This window comes from Tiliqua scincoides, chromosome 3 (genome assembly GCF_035046505.1).
Source record: "Tiliqua scincoides isolate rTilSci1 chromosome 3, rTilSci1.hap2, whole genome shotgun sequence".
Lineage (NCBI taxonomy): Eukaryota > Metazoa > Chordata > Lepidosauria > Squamata > Scincidae > Tiliqua > Tiliqua scincoides.
This window is the reverse complement of record NC_089823.1, coordinates 87,776,577-87,793,433: the sequence shown is the minus strand read 5'-3', so window position 1 is coordinate 87,793,433 and position 16,857 is coordinate 87,776,577. Positions and strand designations below refer to the sequence as shown.

The 16,857-nt window shown below is 40.2% G+C and overlaps 1 protein-coding gene across 5 annotated transcripts in view; it reads right to left on the bottom strand.

The window, feature by feature from the left end:
* Nucleotides 1-16,857, bottom strand: part of HERC2 (HECT and RLD domain containing E3 ubiquitin protein ligase 2) — a 127,475-nt gene that overhangs the window by 23,289 nt on the left and 87,329 nt on the right. For 4 of the 5 annotated variants that reach the window (XM_066622097.1, XM_066622098.1, XM_066622100.1 and 1 more), the window contains exons 64-80: nucleotides 15,331-15,475; nucleotides 13,913-14,138; nucleotides 13,082-13,253; nucleotides 12,147-12,330; nucleotides 11,807-11,947; nucleotides 11,191-11,382; nucleotides 10,295-10,448; nucleotides 8,178-8,285; nucleotides 7,381-7,512; nucleotides 6,018-6,176; nucleotides 5,791-5,909; nucleotides 5,201-5,326; nucleotides 4,731-4,886; nucleotides 4,048-4,163; nucleotides 3,643-3,841; nucleotides 1,047-1,261; nucleotides 251-428 (exon numbers count right to left, since the gene is read on the bottom strand). In XM_066622097.1, coding sequence (XP_066478194.1) covers nucleotides 251-428; nucleotides 1,047-1,261; nucleotides 3,643-3,841; nucleotides 4,048-4,163; nucleotides 4,731-4,886; nucleotides 5,201-5,326; nucleotides 5,791-5,909; nucleotides 6,018-6,176; nucleotides 7,381-7,512; nucleotides 8,178-8,285; nucleotides 10,295-10,448; nucleotides 11,191-11,382; nucleotides 11,807-11,947; nucleotides 12,147-12,330; nucleotides 13,082-13,253; nucleotides 13,913-14,138; nucleotides 15,331-15,475 — 2,722 coding nt within the window. The remainder of the gene's footprint in view (nucleotides 1-250; nucleotides 429-1,046; nucleotides 1,262-3,642; nucleotides 3,842-4,047; nucleotides 4,164-4,730; nucleotides 4,887-5,200; nucleotides 5,327-5,790; nucleotides 5,910-6,017; nucleotides 6,177-7,380; nucleotides 7,513-8,177; nucleotides 8,286-10,294; nucleotides 10,449-11,190; nucleotides 11,383-11,806; nucleotides 11,948-12,146; nucleotides 12,331-13,081; nucleotides 13,254-13,912; nucleotides 14,139-15,330; nucleotides 15,476-16,857) is intronic. The other variant, XM_066622102.1, reaches the window with a different exon arrangement.

Here is a 16,857-nt window from a genome sequence, read left to right as displayed (position 1 = left end):
ATAACAAATTCATAATGGAGCAAACTGACACACAGGAAATTCACTAAGAACTTATCCAAAACAAAACTTCATTGGAATAAAGAGTACATGCAGAAGTGAACGCTTCTTGTTTTTCAGTGTTGCTGCCAACGTACTGCAAATTTCATTTCATTTATGGACATGTTTTCCTTTATTAGAAAGTAGTATTAACTGCATCCACTAAAGGAAAAACAAAGATGGATAACCGCAACTAACTTGGGAAACATCTCACCAGTTTGGGTTTCAGTTGATCCTCACTATCGCCATGGCCAAGACGTCCATATCTTCCTTTACCCCAGGTGTAAAGATCCCCTGCAGCAGTAATACATGCACTGTGTGCTCCACCAGCTGCGATGTCAACCACTTCAATACCCCGCAAAGATTCAATTACACGAGGGCGGTCACAAGGACTACAACAGAGTAATTTTAAAACAAAAATCAAGATAACTTATTCAAGTAGTATACATCAATCAACACATTGCAGAAGACTATTTGTCTACTAATTAGAAGTCAAGAGGACTTCTTCAATAATAGCTTTAACACCTCATGGAACAAACTGTCTTAATACTGATTTTGCCATCTAGTTAAGGATTTCTTGTAACAGAAAGGTCAAGTGGATGAGTCCATTTTCATGCCCATGAGATGACATGGTAAGGGCAAGGCAAAAAAAAAAAAAATCAAACATTGGGGGTTTGCCCACAGTGATTTATTACTTAATTGTGCTATGCTAAGGAGGTGGAGTCTTACAAATCGGAAAGGTCAAAGTCTATTATTGCACAAAATGTCACTAGCATTGCACTGAAGATGGCCTGACTGACCATTACCAAACTATCCAACTGTATAAGAATTTTTTTATTCTTAAAAACTGCATTATTCATCAGTGTCTTCTCTGTCTGGGACATTATGACTTTCCATTTGTCATAAAACACTGTAGGATGTGTTAAATAAGCCAGTTCTCCTGTTACAGGATTTTTTAATACCCACATTCTAATTCAAACATTTTCTGTTTCAAGGTGCCCTGCATTTACCTTCGGTTACCATGACCGAGTTTGCCATCTTCTGCTTCACCCCAGGAATAGACCTCTCCTTCCGAAGACAGTGACAGACAGTGCTTTCCACCAGAATTCACAGCAACTTTCTTTATAAACACATGCTGTATAGATTCCAATAACGTTGGGGTAGAAACAGATTCTGTCCCCCCAATTCCAAGTCTTCCACCTGCACCATATCCAGTGGCATACAGCTGAAAAGATGACAGGATTCTGTTAACTATACAGTGTTCACATAAATATTCAATACTCCTATAAATGCCATCATCAACAGTCACAAGGAAACAAAGGGCCATGACAATTACAGTTGTGACCAGGAGTACGACTGCTCAGCGTTGTCTGGTGTACTAGCTGTGCCCTTTCTTGAAGAATGTAGATCTGGCCAATGTGATCCATACCATCACACTGTGACTGGACTACTGCAACTTGTACTACTTGGACCTGCCCTTGAGGCAAGTTCACAAACTTCCAACCAGGACAGAATTCAAGTCAGCTGAGCAATTTGGAAAGCTCTCATTGTAAGCTTGCTGTTTCTAATACAAAGAGGCTTTACTGACACAGCAGTTAGGTAACACCTTGCCATTTGAGTTATCTTTTCCTAAGACAAACATTTATGGTGAACATTTTGCAGATCTTCCTGTTCACCGAAGTTACTCTGAATCACTGATCAAGGAACACTGATCGTACTACGAAAGTTTCTTCTGGTAGGTGAAAAGAGGGTGTTCCCAATGGGTTATTTCTTTCCACTCAAAGAGGCAGGGCCTACAATAATCGGCACAGGCTTTAAAAGTTCTGCCAGAGGAGACCCCTCCAGTATTTGGGATGTAGTTTAGCTCAAGGTAGAGTTGGACAAGTTTCAGGCACCAGGTCACCATGGAGACTCAAAATTGCCTTGCAGTGCCTGCAAACAGCTGCAAGCTTGAGGGACAGCCATTGCTCTAAAATGCAGTATCAACTAGCCTCAAAAGAGGGGGCAATTGGACTTCCTTAACAGGAGAAGCAACCAGAGCCACTGGGCTGAAAAAGTTGCATGAGGAGCAGTGAGAGGGAGAGAGAACTTTTTTTTTTAAATGGAAGGATACACACAGCCTCTCTCACTTACTAGGAATGAGTGTCACACAGGGCACACATCCTGCCCTCTCTCCAAAAGGCTTTCTAGGAGTGTTTGTCTCACACTCTGCACCTTCCATGTAGCAGGACCCGTGCCAGCCCAGAAAGAAAAGAGAGAGGGGTGGGATGAAGGGAGTTGGTTTTACAGCACATCTACTCAGAAGTTATCCACTAAGTACAAAGGGACTTACTCCCAGGTAACTGTGTGAGGTTGCAGCAGGGACAGCATTAATGTAAGTCTTTGCATGGGGGAAGGGCAGCAACACAATCACTATCATCTTGCTGCTGCCGGATAGGAAGGGTATTTTTCACTTATCTGGGGTTGCCATAACTCCCTGAAGGGTCTGGGGAGCCTGCAACCCCCTCTGCAGTCCTCCCTGAGGCTTCAAAATGTAGAAAAAAGGGGGAAACCCCACTTCCAGTTTTCATGCCAAAACTAGGGATGGCCTCAAAGAGGGCTGCATAGGGGGGTCACAGGTTCCCCAGACCCTCCAGGGAGCCATAGCAACTCCCAGGTAAGTGGAAAAACCCCTCCCTGCCCAGCAGCAGCACATTCGTAGCAATCGTGTTGCTGCCAATTTCCGGTTTCCCTGGTGGGTTGCAACCCATCAGTTTGGGAACCACTGCATTAGAGTCATGAATTTTATCTGTTAAAAAAAGTTTCTTGGTGCAATTTCATTCATGTATTTTTTTTATCAAAGCCTGCAGATCTTTAAGTCAAGTTTTTTTTTACTACCACTTGTGGTAATGTGCTTTTTAGTGCTTGTTTATATGTAAAATTAATTCATACCATTCACTTGTGGCATTAGTTATTGTCTTGTGTCCCAGTGTTAAACTATAAAACCCTGAAAGACAAAACATTTGTATGGATCCTAAAAATTTGGGGCTGGTTCCTAAATCCAGGACAAATTTGTCAAGCCTTGGCTTAAAACATACTGGTAACTATGGAAACTGCAACTTGGAATACAGAAAAATGGAAGTAATGTTCAAGATTATCCATAGGGGGAAGAAATCAAGGAAACTAGTATGATGGAAAGATATCTGGATGGAAACACCAGGACAAGTATCTTGTCCTGGTAATTTAAAGTCACAGTCAGAATCATTCAGGGGCAGACAGGTGTCCCTGAATCACTGGTTATTGTTGAATGCCTTCCTTTTGGCATCAAGAAACAATCTTCATGGTAAGTGCCAGTGTTCCATTCCCTGCAGTGGAGAGTAGAATGCAGAGCAATATATGAACCAGCAGTTTCAAAATCTAGGGTGGGAGATGACATGGTCTCAAGAGTGGGCAAGCCAGGAAACTGGGAGGCTCTGGTCCTGGGTTGTTCTGAAAACGTTTGCCAGTATCCTAAAACCCTGCTTCTTGAGTGAGCGGGAAGAAATAACCCACTATGGAAGGCCTCCTGCAGCAACAGAGAAATTGAATCTCATCTTCCAACCTAATTTGACTTCTATACATGCTTACCTTTCCATCAGCAGTCACAGCAAAAAGTGTCTGCTCACCACCAATTAACTGCACTGGTCTAAGTGTGGCGAGTGCTTCACATGGAGTTGGAACTTTGACCTTTGCTCCTTCAATGCCTCCAAGTTGTCCTCTGTGATTATGGCCCCAACCATAAATAGTTCCACTGCCCCCAGCAGAAAGTGTCCAATCATCTGGTCGCCTGTTGAAAAGAGAACAGATGGTGCAATAGTGGAAAACAGCTTCCTCAACTTTTCATATACAGGTGTGCGCCCCTCAGCAATGTTCTAGCTAACACTGAGTTCGCATATCCAATGACCACATGTGGTCACTGGGGGCGCGCACCCTCACCCTCCAAATGCGAGGGAAGCCCCCATCCCGCTCCAATTCCATAAATTTCCCAGTTACCTGTTCATCCACTGCACAAGCTGTTCATCTTGCTCTCTCTTAAAGACATCATGACTCTCATGTAGAGCATCCATATTTTCATTATCTGCCATCAATTCTCGAATTTTCTTGGCCACCTAGAATATAAATTATATCACTCAGTAATTAGTTACAACTGAAACATGGCATCTTTTACTCAGTTTTCCTCACTATTTGAATTTTCCTTGGCAGCAAAGGCTCCACCGGATCCTATGTTCTGTGTTGGGTTGAAAAGCCTGACACGGAGCTCCTCCAGTCTGTGCCAGCAAGATAGCCAGTGCAGAATGGAGGAGACCCATTGCAGCTCATGCGCCCTTCCCCCAAGGAGGCCTCCAGCAGTCCCAGTGGTGCTTCTGGATCCAGCAGTAGCCATTTTGGCCCTGCTGCACCCAGTGGTGCTGCCAGGGATAGGATTGGGCTATAAGATTACTGGACCTGGCGGCAGCTCTCCAGACTTTCAGACACCACATCTTTCCTTGTCTTACATCTGGAGAAGTCAGCACTGAACTTGGGACCTTCTGCCTACAAACTATTGCTCTACCACTGAACTACAGCCAAGAGTACTCATAATGGCCTTTTAAGTAATCTTTACAAAATTAAACATTAAAAAGAAAATATCTGGATTTTCATTATTTAAGCATTATGTTAAACCATTTCTCCAATACCTCATCAAGGAAAAGGCGAGGCAAAGGTGTTCTCTTATCAAGGGCTACAGCAACCCTGGAAGCCATGCAGTATCTTCTAAACCAAGCCCATTTGTGTGTCTCTGCACAGCAGGGAAGAGTATCCAATTCCAGATCACAAGCAAGAGCTACAAGCACCTACAATAAATGCAACCAAGTTGAAAAGCACAAGATTATGTACAATATCACTACTAGTTGGTTCCAGTGTTAAAGATATTTTTAAAGTGAATCTTTTAAGATATATAAATATCTATGGCTTGCCATTTGTTATAAAAACATTTTCCCTAACCCTCAATCTCCTGCCCCTCAGACTGTCCAAACAGTATTTTCAGGACTGAACTAAAGTTTTTGCTTTTGTTGCTTCAACTGTGCCAGTGATGAGCGATGAAGATCACCACAATTCTAGCTCTTCAAGTTGGCATAATGTGATAATCCTTTAAAAAGGGACATACCTTAAAGAAAGGACTGTGAAGCAATTGCTTTCCACCTCTTACAATGGGATCTTCATAATCAAACTGTCGCTGCAAAGCTTCAGGAAGGCCTTTCACCAAAGCAGCTAGAGCACTACCTGTAAAACTCTAAAAGACAGATAAACAGTACCATTTTCTGAGTGACTTTTGATAATGGCTGTATTCTGTCATCAAGCGATGATAATTTAACTGTCAAAAATTCACTGAACACGAAAACAAATAGACTTATCTGTATAACTACAGAAACCAACTTTGCTTCCACTCTGGGTACAGCTATAAAGGACACCAGATTCCTTTCTTCACTGATTTGTGGCCATCTATCATACAAAATTTATGGTACTAGGGGAAGGAAACAATCAACTCTGGCTGCAATTTGGGAACTTGTGTAAAGTCCAAACAACAAGGAGTCATACAACATGGAATTACTGAACTTAAAATTCATAAAGTCCCAAATGGTGTGCAGCATTACATGATTGGTGAATACAGAGTCTCGCTGGCTTAAATGTATAAGCCATAATGACACTATTTTCAATCATTTACATTACCACCTCTGGAAGAACTGAATTTTTTACCAGAGTTCGAGGTTCACCATCATTATCTCCCAGTATTCGATTGATGTTAATTGACTGACCAAACTCGGTAGTTAACAGCTTTCGTAGTCTTTGTAAGGCCCACATTCTGTGGCCAGCAGCTATAAAATGTAGAATGAAAAAAAGATTGAAATAAGACGCAGATAACCAGAAAATTCTATTTAAAACAAAAACCTAGAAATTTCTATTACCTCAAACATTGCACCTACCTAGGGCACTCAGTTGGGCACATGCTGCCAGGGAGGCTGCTAAGCGAGGCACTATACTTCTATTTGAAGCCAAATTCAGACGGAAATCTAACAAACATGTTACTAAATCCATTGAAGGGCAAGAAAGAATACAGCGGTCTGAAAGAAGATCTTTTGGACCTGTAGGCAGAAAACAGTAACATCAGGTACTCTTTAATTTAACATCTGTGCTCACATTAATACTTTCCATTAGCTGCAACACAAATGGAAGAGAGATAGAAGACAATATAGTGTAGTATGGCAATAGAAACCTTGCAATGGGAAGTGAAAATGAGAGACCAGTACATCAGCAGCTACACTGGCTGTCCATTTGTTTCTGGTCCCAAATCAAGATGCTTGTATTGACCTTTAAGGCCTTTTACATTTACAGTCAGGGCTATCTCAGGGATCGCCTTCTCCCATACATTCCAGTCTGCCCTCTTGGGACATCTGAAGGGGCTTTCCTTCAAGTGCTTCCTCTGTGCCAAGTCAAAGGGATGGCGACTTGGGGACAAGCCTTCTCTGTGGTGGCACCACAATTATGGAATTCCCTTCCAGGGAGATTAAAAACTACTCTCTTCCTCATGGCTTTTCGATGAGGACTCAAAACATGTCTCACTTTTGGTTGCTGGGTGGATGTTTGCCCTCTGAGCCTCTGTAATAGTGCTGTGGGTTTTGATTGCTTCCCTGGACTGTTTTGTCATTTCCCTCCCCGACGGCTCAACAGTATGTGTTGTGTTTTGCTTTGTTTTAATGTTTTAGGTTTAATGCTAAAATTAATGTTTTAATGTTTTGTTGTTTTTGCTTATTGTTGTGATACACAGCACATCTATCATGAGCTTTATAAGCTGCCTTGGACATTTGCTTTGGCATGGGAAAGGCAGGATATAAATTTTTCAGAAAATAAGTATCATTTGTGTTCTTGTATTCCATGGATTGGAAACTTATCTCTCCTTTTAACTGTGTTTACTGCACAATAATAGGCTTAACTATTAACAGTTCAAACTTGAGCCAGGTTCACATGATTGCTGCTATTCCTATGGCAATCACCACATGCCACCTGGGTCATCTGAAAGTTTCCTCATACTGGCTTCTCTGGTGATACCTTAGCACAGGCACATGGTTGCTATCAAGGAAAGAAAAGGTAACTCTGGCTGAACATACATAAATTGCACGTTAGCCACAGATTCTTCAACACAGATGGATTCAAGCTCTCTTCTATCTGCTTATGCCATTTCTTATGGAACTAGCAAAACTAGTCCTATTAACTGGACTCAGGTGAAAAATATAAAGAAACATGTATGCCAGTACAATTAAATCTTTGGTCCTGAAATATGTTATTTACCTGCTGCTGGCATGATAGGATAAACGGTGAAACGCCAACCCCATCCATTCACAGACCCATCACTGATGAACTTCCATTTTAATTCATCCCCAGGAATGCGCAATTCACTAGACCAGTCAGACCATTCACGACCTTTACAGTTGGGATGAGATATCCAATTATACAATAAGGGCCTGTCTGTTTTGTTATGTCACCCTAAAAAGTGCCACATGTATTCATAATAATGGGTTAAACAACTCAACTCTACTTGGGTCAATATGACTTAGGCACTAGCTGCATCATTGCCCCCAGAATGGATTTAAAAAAGCAAGTAAAAATCCAGACAGAAAAGCCATCAGCTCTGTACCCTGAGACAGTGAGAAAATGAACAGCATTAAAAAGCTTGACAGTGGGTTCAGACCCAAGTGGTGATTTTGTCTCAACCAAAACCAGTTTCATTGAAAAAAGTAGTTCTACAAACATAATGAGAATATGCAAATTTAAAATTAAGGAAAAAAATAGGCACTCAATAAATATCAGAAGGAATAAAAATAAAAGCACGTATCACAGGATTCTACTATTGGGCACACAGCGGATGGGGGAAATCGTTTTATTACACCGATCAAGACTTTTAAGCAAATACATTGCATGCTAAAGAGTAGGATTATGGTTCTGACACAGTCACTGATTTTATTTGCTTTCAAGGTTATCCCCTCCCAAATAAGCCTATGAAACTGATTTGCGATACAATAAGTTTTGCTGACAAGCTAAAAAGCATTTAAATACAAATGCAGCAATCTGACATTCAGTTTCATTACCTGATCGGACGGAAACTATCCTGTTGACTCCATCCATGACGGTGAGTGGGTCATGTCGCCGCTCTGTGGAACACTGGCGGTCAAATTCTACTCTAAGCCCTTCAGCACCTAAGGATTAAAACCACAGAAATAGTTCAATTCTCTTACACTAAACAAAACCAAACTAGAGCTCTTTAGAAAAAAGTCATGTTCTTTAGATACTATCAAGCGTCTTCAGCTCTACATATTTAGACAAATCTTGCTATTTTTTCTAGCAGGGTAATTTAAAACAAGCAAGAAACGTACAACTGTTATTTTAGGTACACATTTTACAAGAAACATACCTGTTAAAGACTTCTTAAGTTGAGTACTTACACTTGCGACAAAAGCAATTAATAAAGTTTTATTACGGTCTTGATTTTACTTTGATTCCTCTCTATGTACCACATTTAGCCTGTTACAGTGTTGTAAAGGGAAGCAATATGATTTGGCAAGAAATTGTCTGTCTGTCCACGTCAGCAAGAACTCTGGGCCATCTTTTGCTTTCGCTACTGCAACCTTCTCTTCTGGTTTTCCATTAGTTCATCCTAGTGCCCAAACTTCTCCCCAGCACTCTGCTTCCAAAATCATGCACTCCTCTTGGCACACGGACTACCTTGCTGCTCCTTAAATTCCTTTACTAGCATCCTGTTCAGGATCTAGTAAATCTGTTCAGGATCTGGGCAGGAGGTCTGGTCTAGAGGGTAGAGCCTCCGTCTGCCTGAAGATAACATCCACAAGGTCGCCAGTTCGAGGCCACCGGCACCGTGCGACCTTGAAGCAGCTGACAAGCTGAAGCCGAGCTATTCCATCTGCTCTGAGTGTGGGAGGATGGAGGCCAGAATGTGAAGCCAGATCGGAATGAAACACCTGAATGTAGTGGTTCTTGAAAGAAAGAACCTTCTTTCAAATTGTAAAAATCCCTATTTAATAAGGGATTTAAATAAAGCCTGCCTATGTAAACCGCCTTGAATAAAGTCTTGACTAAAGACCAAGAAAGGCGGTGTATAAATACCTGTTGTTGTTGTTGTTGTTATTGTTGTTATCATCATCATCTAGCACTAGCTCCTTGCCCTAACCTGGAATGTCCTCCATAGTCCTGCCCTCCTCTACCTCACAGCTCTCATCTCCCATTATACATTAATCTATGAATTCTACCATCCTCAGTTGTCAGAAGCTCTTTATTCCTTGTTGCCCCTGGTAAGATTCTGGAAGACAGTTTCAAGTGTGTGATGTTTCCCCTCTTATGCAAATTGTAAAACCCACCTCTTCTCTGCAGCCTTTGTGCCTTAGATTTCATTTCCAACTGTAACTATATTTAAGTATGTGGAACTGAAACGACCACAGATGTTTCTCATTTGCTATAACAGAGACAACTGGGAAAGGAAAGGAGAATGGAAGCAAGAGCAGTGTCTAGATTGGAAAGCCCCGAGGGTAAGGTCCTGCCGTCTCATTCTTGTAAAGCATCACACTCTTGTCAACAAATTTGTTGTGGTTTTAAAATAGATATATTGACCCAACTACTTTCAGAATTCATCCAAATACTGAACTCTGAAGTTGTGTATTACAGCGAATCCCCAATGTAACCGACTTTGATTTAACACATTTTGGAAAAAAGACACCTTTTGTTTATTAAAAACTAGACAACTATCACAAATATGCATCTCCATAGATTTCAATGCCCTGGGATTTGGTGTTAACAGACATCCCTCTCCCCCATTAATCCATTAAATGAAGAGTCCACCTTAATGATTTGCAATAAATATTAGAACTGTGCTGCATAAATGTTCATGAAATAATGAGCAAGTATTGCCATTATATAATTTTTTAATAATCAAACTGTATATAAGGACGCTCAATTAAACCTTATGAAATCTTAATGATAATTTCTCATACTATTTTCTATTGTTCCACATTTATCAAATAGGTTCCAGATTTGTCAGCAATCAAAAATTTGAATGGTTTATATTAGAAAATAAAGCCTGATACAAGAACACCGTTTTGAAAAGCTTTAGAAAGGAATTTAAGCAAATGTAGTCAATCTATAGCAACAGCATAGAAAGTCATTTTTCAGTGTACACCTTATGAAAATGTCATACCTGGTATTTTGACAGTACCACTGGTGGAAGTATCATCTGTATATGGATGACTACTTTCCACCACTACAGGTTGTGATGACAGACGACCACTTTGTGAATCAGTTGCCACATCTTCCAGCTCTGTAACACATAGCTCCAACAACATATCAGCAACCTGCAAGTATAAAACTTCAGTAAGTATGGAAAGGATTATAGGTGCTCCTCATGTATATATATCTATCACAGGTTAGCCTATGTTCAGATGATTGTACGCCACAAATTGAGAGAGAGATCCAGCTGCTCTGTCAGAAGTGGCACATTAGAAAATTTTAAACAAAATCCAAAATGGTGGGCTCAAGCAAGCTATGCCATTGAAGGCCATTTAACGCCCTGGTCATGAAGACATGGGAAAGCAGGAGGCCAAATTGCCCAAGTCAGGAATGAAACTGATCTCCTAAGGCAAATGTAACAATTGATGCCTTGTCTGTCTTAGGAGAGCAAGCACCGACATTCCTCAATGCTTGCAGAAGCTTTACTTCTTAGCAGCAACTTGTTTTTGTACACTTAAGGTTAGACTCAACATGACATTTGTCACACCACTAGCCCTGATGTGCATGCTATTTTGCATGTAAATGGTGAGTGCAAAGTGGCCTAATGTGGCCCAGGCTTTAACTGTTTCCCCAACATGGTTCCAATGTGGATTGGGCCCCTGCATGTGTGCTGTTCGCACTAGAGAAAAACATTCCTTTTGCTCCAATGGGAGATTTATTGCCAGTTTTTGAATCAGGATACAGGTGGGATTAAAGTTAACCCCCACCATAATCCCAATACATACACAAAAAAAGCAAACATACCTAGCTTGGCCCTTAGAAAACATTAGGAGTAAATAATAACTGATCAAGCCATCTTTAACAAACCTGAGGGTAAGCAGTGCCCATGCCAGACAGTACAGCTGAAAGAACGTCCTTTCCTTTTTCTCCGGAACGATTGGATACAGCAAGTTTCAGTAGGTCAACCATGACTCGGGTGTCATCTGGTACTAGAAGACCAGTGAATTCATCCAAGTACTGGGGCTCTGGACCAGATACTTTACTTTGGCTTTCCACATCCTGCCATACAAAACAGATGAAAAGAGTACTTCGAAGATTTTAATATAACAAGTTCTATAATTACCGTAGTTATAGTGCTTAAAAATAGAAGCACATACTAGGAAAGGAAAGAGGTTCACCCATCAAAGCAATCTGACATCTACAGCTTTGAACTCTGCTTATAGTTTAGTATCTTATTTTCAATTTGTGAAAACTGCATCATTAGCACCGCCAAATGCAGAAAAGAAATACAGTGTTTATTATTTGGTAACTGTAACACCAATTCTAGGTGTTCTACATCATCTGGTTGCCCTACAACCCAGTTTGCCTATGGTGTCACATACTCTCCACAAAGCCTATCAACCACCACCCACATTTGTATTGATACATTTGGAGAAATATAACCTAACCCCTATCTACTGGTAAAATGGGCAACAGTAATTACTTCTTTGGTTTTTGTCATGGTCTCTGCTATTATACTGGCGGCTCCAGGATCATCTGTGACAGGAATGAAAGGACGAGCAGAGGCAGCACAAGCTGACGGAGTCACAGCAGAGGGAGTCACAGCATCTTCTGCTGAAGCCACCTAATCAGCAAAATAAGAGGATGATTAGGGTTCGCTGCAGCATATTTAAAGACTTGGTAAAGACAAAATCATTTGCTTTATGTGACCAGCCATAAGAGTATCACATAGCACCATCAACAATGACCTCTACAATAGTGACTAGGAGACCACTGTAGAGCCTGGTAATAAACTATTCTTCTACTCAGGGGGGAAAAATTACCTCTGCTCTTCTGTCTTGCCATGGGGTTGGGCTCAGTCTCTCTTCCGCATCTGCTGCCATACCTTCCTCCCCACTAGAAGCACCACAGGTGGAAACAAGGTCTGGAGGTGGTGCAGGAGATGTCGACAAACATTCCACTGGTGCAATCATACTTGCAGGCATTAGTGCTCCAACCACAGCATCCCTAAACCAAAAATACTGGTCAGCATAGGCTCCAGCTAATTGCCTGACTTGACCAAAAAAGATGTCAACCTAAGTATTCAAAGTAGCCTTTTTATTCAGATGTTCAGAATCACAACAGTTTGTCCAGCACAAGCACAAAAAGCCCTTTAACTCCATGCACAGGTAAATTTGAGCCCAAACAGAAGCATATACCCCATTATCCTCTTTAAAAGTAATAAGCATAAAAGACCAAGACACAAAAGGTATCTTAAATCAGTTAGCAATATCTTTCTGCATTGTAGGGGAAACTTGCATGTTCTCAAATGTGCCTTAACAAACTCACAAAAACTGCACCTGTTAATAAGAAGCTGATGGGACACAAGAAAAATAAACTAACTATTTGAACTATAAGGACTATCATTTATTTTAGATTTCTATATCACTTCTCCACAGGCTACAAGCCTGGCGCCCAATGATTAGTTATTAAATTATACTTGAATTATCCAGTGGTGCAATTAGAAGCAGTTAGACTTTGTGAACTTTTTGTTGAAAAGGTATATAAATACTGTTAATTAATTAATAATAATAGACATTGCAACCACAAACCTTTTTCTCAGGTGATCGAAACAGAATCAACAGATTCCCTACTGTAAGGCATTCTTAAGTGACTAAATAAGCAAGTCACTTAGAAAAGTTATAATTCCCAAGGCTCATTGGATACTAAGAGAAAACACAAACTGAATTTAATAATTCTTCTTCGTGCACGTGCTCACCTGGCATACATTATCTGTAATGATGTCAGTATGTGTGATAATGCCTGTTGTTTGGCAAGGTTACCATCTAGTGACAGAAGGATTTTGGCAAGTGAAGGCCGGTTAGGTTTAGAACTGTTTGCACCATTGATTTTGTTACTAGCAGCAGAAGAGTCGGCATCTGATGGGACACCTGTAGCAAATCAAAGACTTTCAGGTTTTCCATTAACAATTTACACACAAGATTCTCAGCTATGGAAAGAGAGGACAGTCCAAATACTCCGATACTAGGCAACTGTGGCCCACAATACCTTTGGTACCGAATGGTCAAAATGCAGCTATGTATTAGATAAGTGCTCCCCTGCTCAATAGTACCCTTCAATGCCCAAGATACTTGTTCTTCCTTTTCATTCCCACTTTTCCATTACTTCACTTTCCCTTCCTACCCACCAAATTACCTCTTTTCCAAAATGATCAGTACCTAATCCAAACAGTCAAGAAACTATAGTTCTACCATCAGAATGACTCATGCCATTTAATGCATTTTTTTCCTAGTTTGCATGAAGTTACTCAATTGTCAAATTTCAGTTCCAAGAATTAGCATCAGAAAGTAAAGAGATTCCTTATTACTTCAGATGTTCAATTTCTTTTTGGAGAAACAGAGTTGGAGCAAAGGACCTTAGCACCAAATGTATCCTTACAAGAGCTCAGATCACCAGCTGCCTATCTCCATGGTACTGTCTCCTTTCTTCAAAACACAGAACTATAATTTTCACTCCCTGTTCTTTCCACCATTTTTCCTGAGTCATTTATGCAATACTATCAAGCTAATAATTTCCCCCATTAAATTACCTAAATAAGAAGCGCCTAAAGGGTCTCTAGCCGTCTGAAAGAGAACTGGTTCATGCACAGAGGGTGTAGCAACATCCATTGTTGTCCAAGCCACACTGTGGGAAGACCCACAAGCAACACGAGTGATTTTCTGGCCTTCTAAACCCTGCACCAGGGTCGGCTTTCTGTTGACTGTAGTAGTTCCATTGCCTTGCTGTCCATGATCATTATCACCCCAAGCATAAACCTGTTAACAAAATCAAATTATTTTGAAAACCAGTTTTTTTAAGTATAGCATATTCAGAACTGGGAGAATTAAACAACCAAGTCACAAAATCCTATTTAACATATCTTCTGGCAAACTTGACAGGGTACTTCAAAAAATTGTGCATGCATTTAAACAAGCTCTAATTCATACATACAATGCTTCACTGTAGAAAGCCTGCAACATTGTACCATCTAAAGCAAGCAGCTAAAGAGAGATGTAGAACCAACCCAGCGCACAGGTGGGATATCGGCAGATTCCTTAAATCAACTATGTTAGTAGTATAGATGCAAATGGGGAAATATTTCAAGCACATGGTCACATTCATTAACTGGGTGAAGCAATGGCTTCTGTGTACAGTGTGTGTGTGTGAATTATAGCATAATAAGCTTTACATTATAAATTGTGTGATCATTTTCTTGAAATGCCCTGTATATGCTCCACTACATGCTGAAAAGTATGGGCTTAGGTGTTTTAAGGATGCGTCTGCATTTATGCTTCCAGTGTTTTAAACTGGAAGACCAACAGTACAGAATGCACATTTAATAGAAAATGGAGCAAGTTACTTGCACAATGATTCTGGAAAGGCTTCAATTCATTTTTGATTGCCACAAAGCCCAAAAGGCAGGCTAAAAAAGTACACATACCTAGAACAAAGGTATCCTATTTAACCTTTTCTACAGAGTATTTTCAAAACATTTGAAGTAAAATTTCATTAAAATTCAAAGTCAAGGTTTCTGATTGTCATTTTACATTACCTCCATTTGTTAACTAAAAGATAACAGACTGCAGTATTTGTTTTTCTATTTTCCAGCCCAAGAAATATTATTCCATTAGCTAAGAGTTTGTTTAGCGCTTATTACTTAATATAATGGTCAATCTAACAAAATTTATGGAATGCAGCACAGAAATAATGGGCTCTCATTTTATCTATAAAAATATTAAAACTGTGCTAAGAAAATTTCCCACACCACCATTAGAGAAAATTCACCTTTGCCTTAAAAGGAAAAAGCACAATTACTTAAAACCAGGTTCAGCATTCAGTGTTTCAAGACCCTCTTTCAGATCCACAGAATGCAGTCCAAAATAAGTTGTGGAAAAGTAAATTCCATTATTTCAATGGTGCTTCATTCCACTTAGTAGTATTCAGATTATATCAATAAGGCATTTTTACCTGCCCTGTGTCAGTGACTGCTAAGCAGTGGAGAGCACCTACAGCCACATGCACTATCTTTTTCCCCCTCAGTCCTTCCACTACTTGAGGTTTTCGTACATGAACGTCAGTGCCATGCCCAAGCCTGAAGTAGTCTCCTTTGCCCCTGAAAGAAAGAGGGCAAACTGTACATTCAAAACCATTTGACGCATTCTGGTAAAAACACACAAATAGAAGTGCTTGCTTTATTCTCTTTTGATTTCAAAAGCAGAAAGTCTCCCTATGCTTGGACAAAAGGAAGATTAGGAACTAGAAACAGACAAGATTTTAAGATAATGTTTTCCAAATTCTGTACTACTAAGTGGACCATTTTCCCCTTCTTTCTCACTCCACCCAGACTTGCCATCACCCATGCAGTTTCAGACAGTTTAAAGATGGGGAACAGTGTAAAGATGAGGCGGGAACAAAGAAACTCTTTCACCTGCGGTTCAGCAACTGAAAGGGAAGACATGAAAAATCTCAAGAGTTCAGATTTGGCCCCAGAAGCTGTGATGAGTGCCCTTATTTCTTATTTTCTCTTGCTATGTCTAGGCTAACAAAGTTGCCAACTGACACTGGCATGTGCCCAACACAGACAAACCCCCCAGACAAACCCCCCTATTTAGGTCAAGGGGTGGCGGCAAAGTGGTTTCCTCTAACCCAATTGGGTAACGCTATGACATAATTACACCTAGGTTTCTTAAGATCAAGCAAAGAGATGTGTGTTTTGCCAGGCCTGCCATGGGATTCTTAATGCTGGTTCACAGAAGGAGCACGCTCTTTCTACCTAGTATGTGCAAGGACTGAGATTGTATTTCAGCTAGACACATGTAACAAATTCTGTTAGGTTTGCTATTTCATTCCACATCAACCTGCAGACCTCAGCAGTGTAGCAACATGTTGGGCTTCTGTGTACTTTCTTCTCAAGTAGCTACCCAGCTTGCTCTGCTGGGAGTTACCAGTTACTGCATCCAATTTGGTCAAGCTATTTCTGAATTCAGGAACTTTCCCATCAACCTGCTTTTCTCTACCCCCTTTCTCCATCTTATTTTATTCCTTTAGGTTTGTTACTAAATAGGCTATATTTTGACTCCTACATTTTGAAAATATTATGCAACTGACACCAAAACAGAGAACTAGCTCTGAAGCCCAACAAATTGTTACTTTAGTTATAGTTTGAAATTTGCTTTTAAAGATAGCCCCAAAAATAAGATCAATAGCAATTCCATATTGAAATTGCTTTTCAACATTGCTGAGAAAAAATGCTCAGTTGAACATGATCAGCTGAAAATTCTAGCCATTGGGTTGCAACAAAAAATTACTTTTTTTTAAATACCTGTACAACTATAACTACACACTCTTACAAGTTCTATCAATTTGACTGACTTTATAGTAATGCTAAGAAATCTAGTTAGAAAACAATAATTATTATAATGCTACACAACTGGTCTTACACACGTCCCACTACAGGGAGAAAACATGCAGGTTATAAGTATTTTATTAAATACA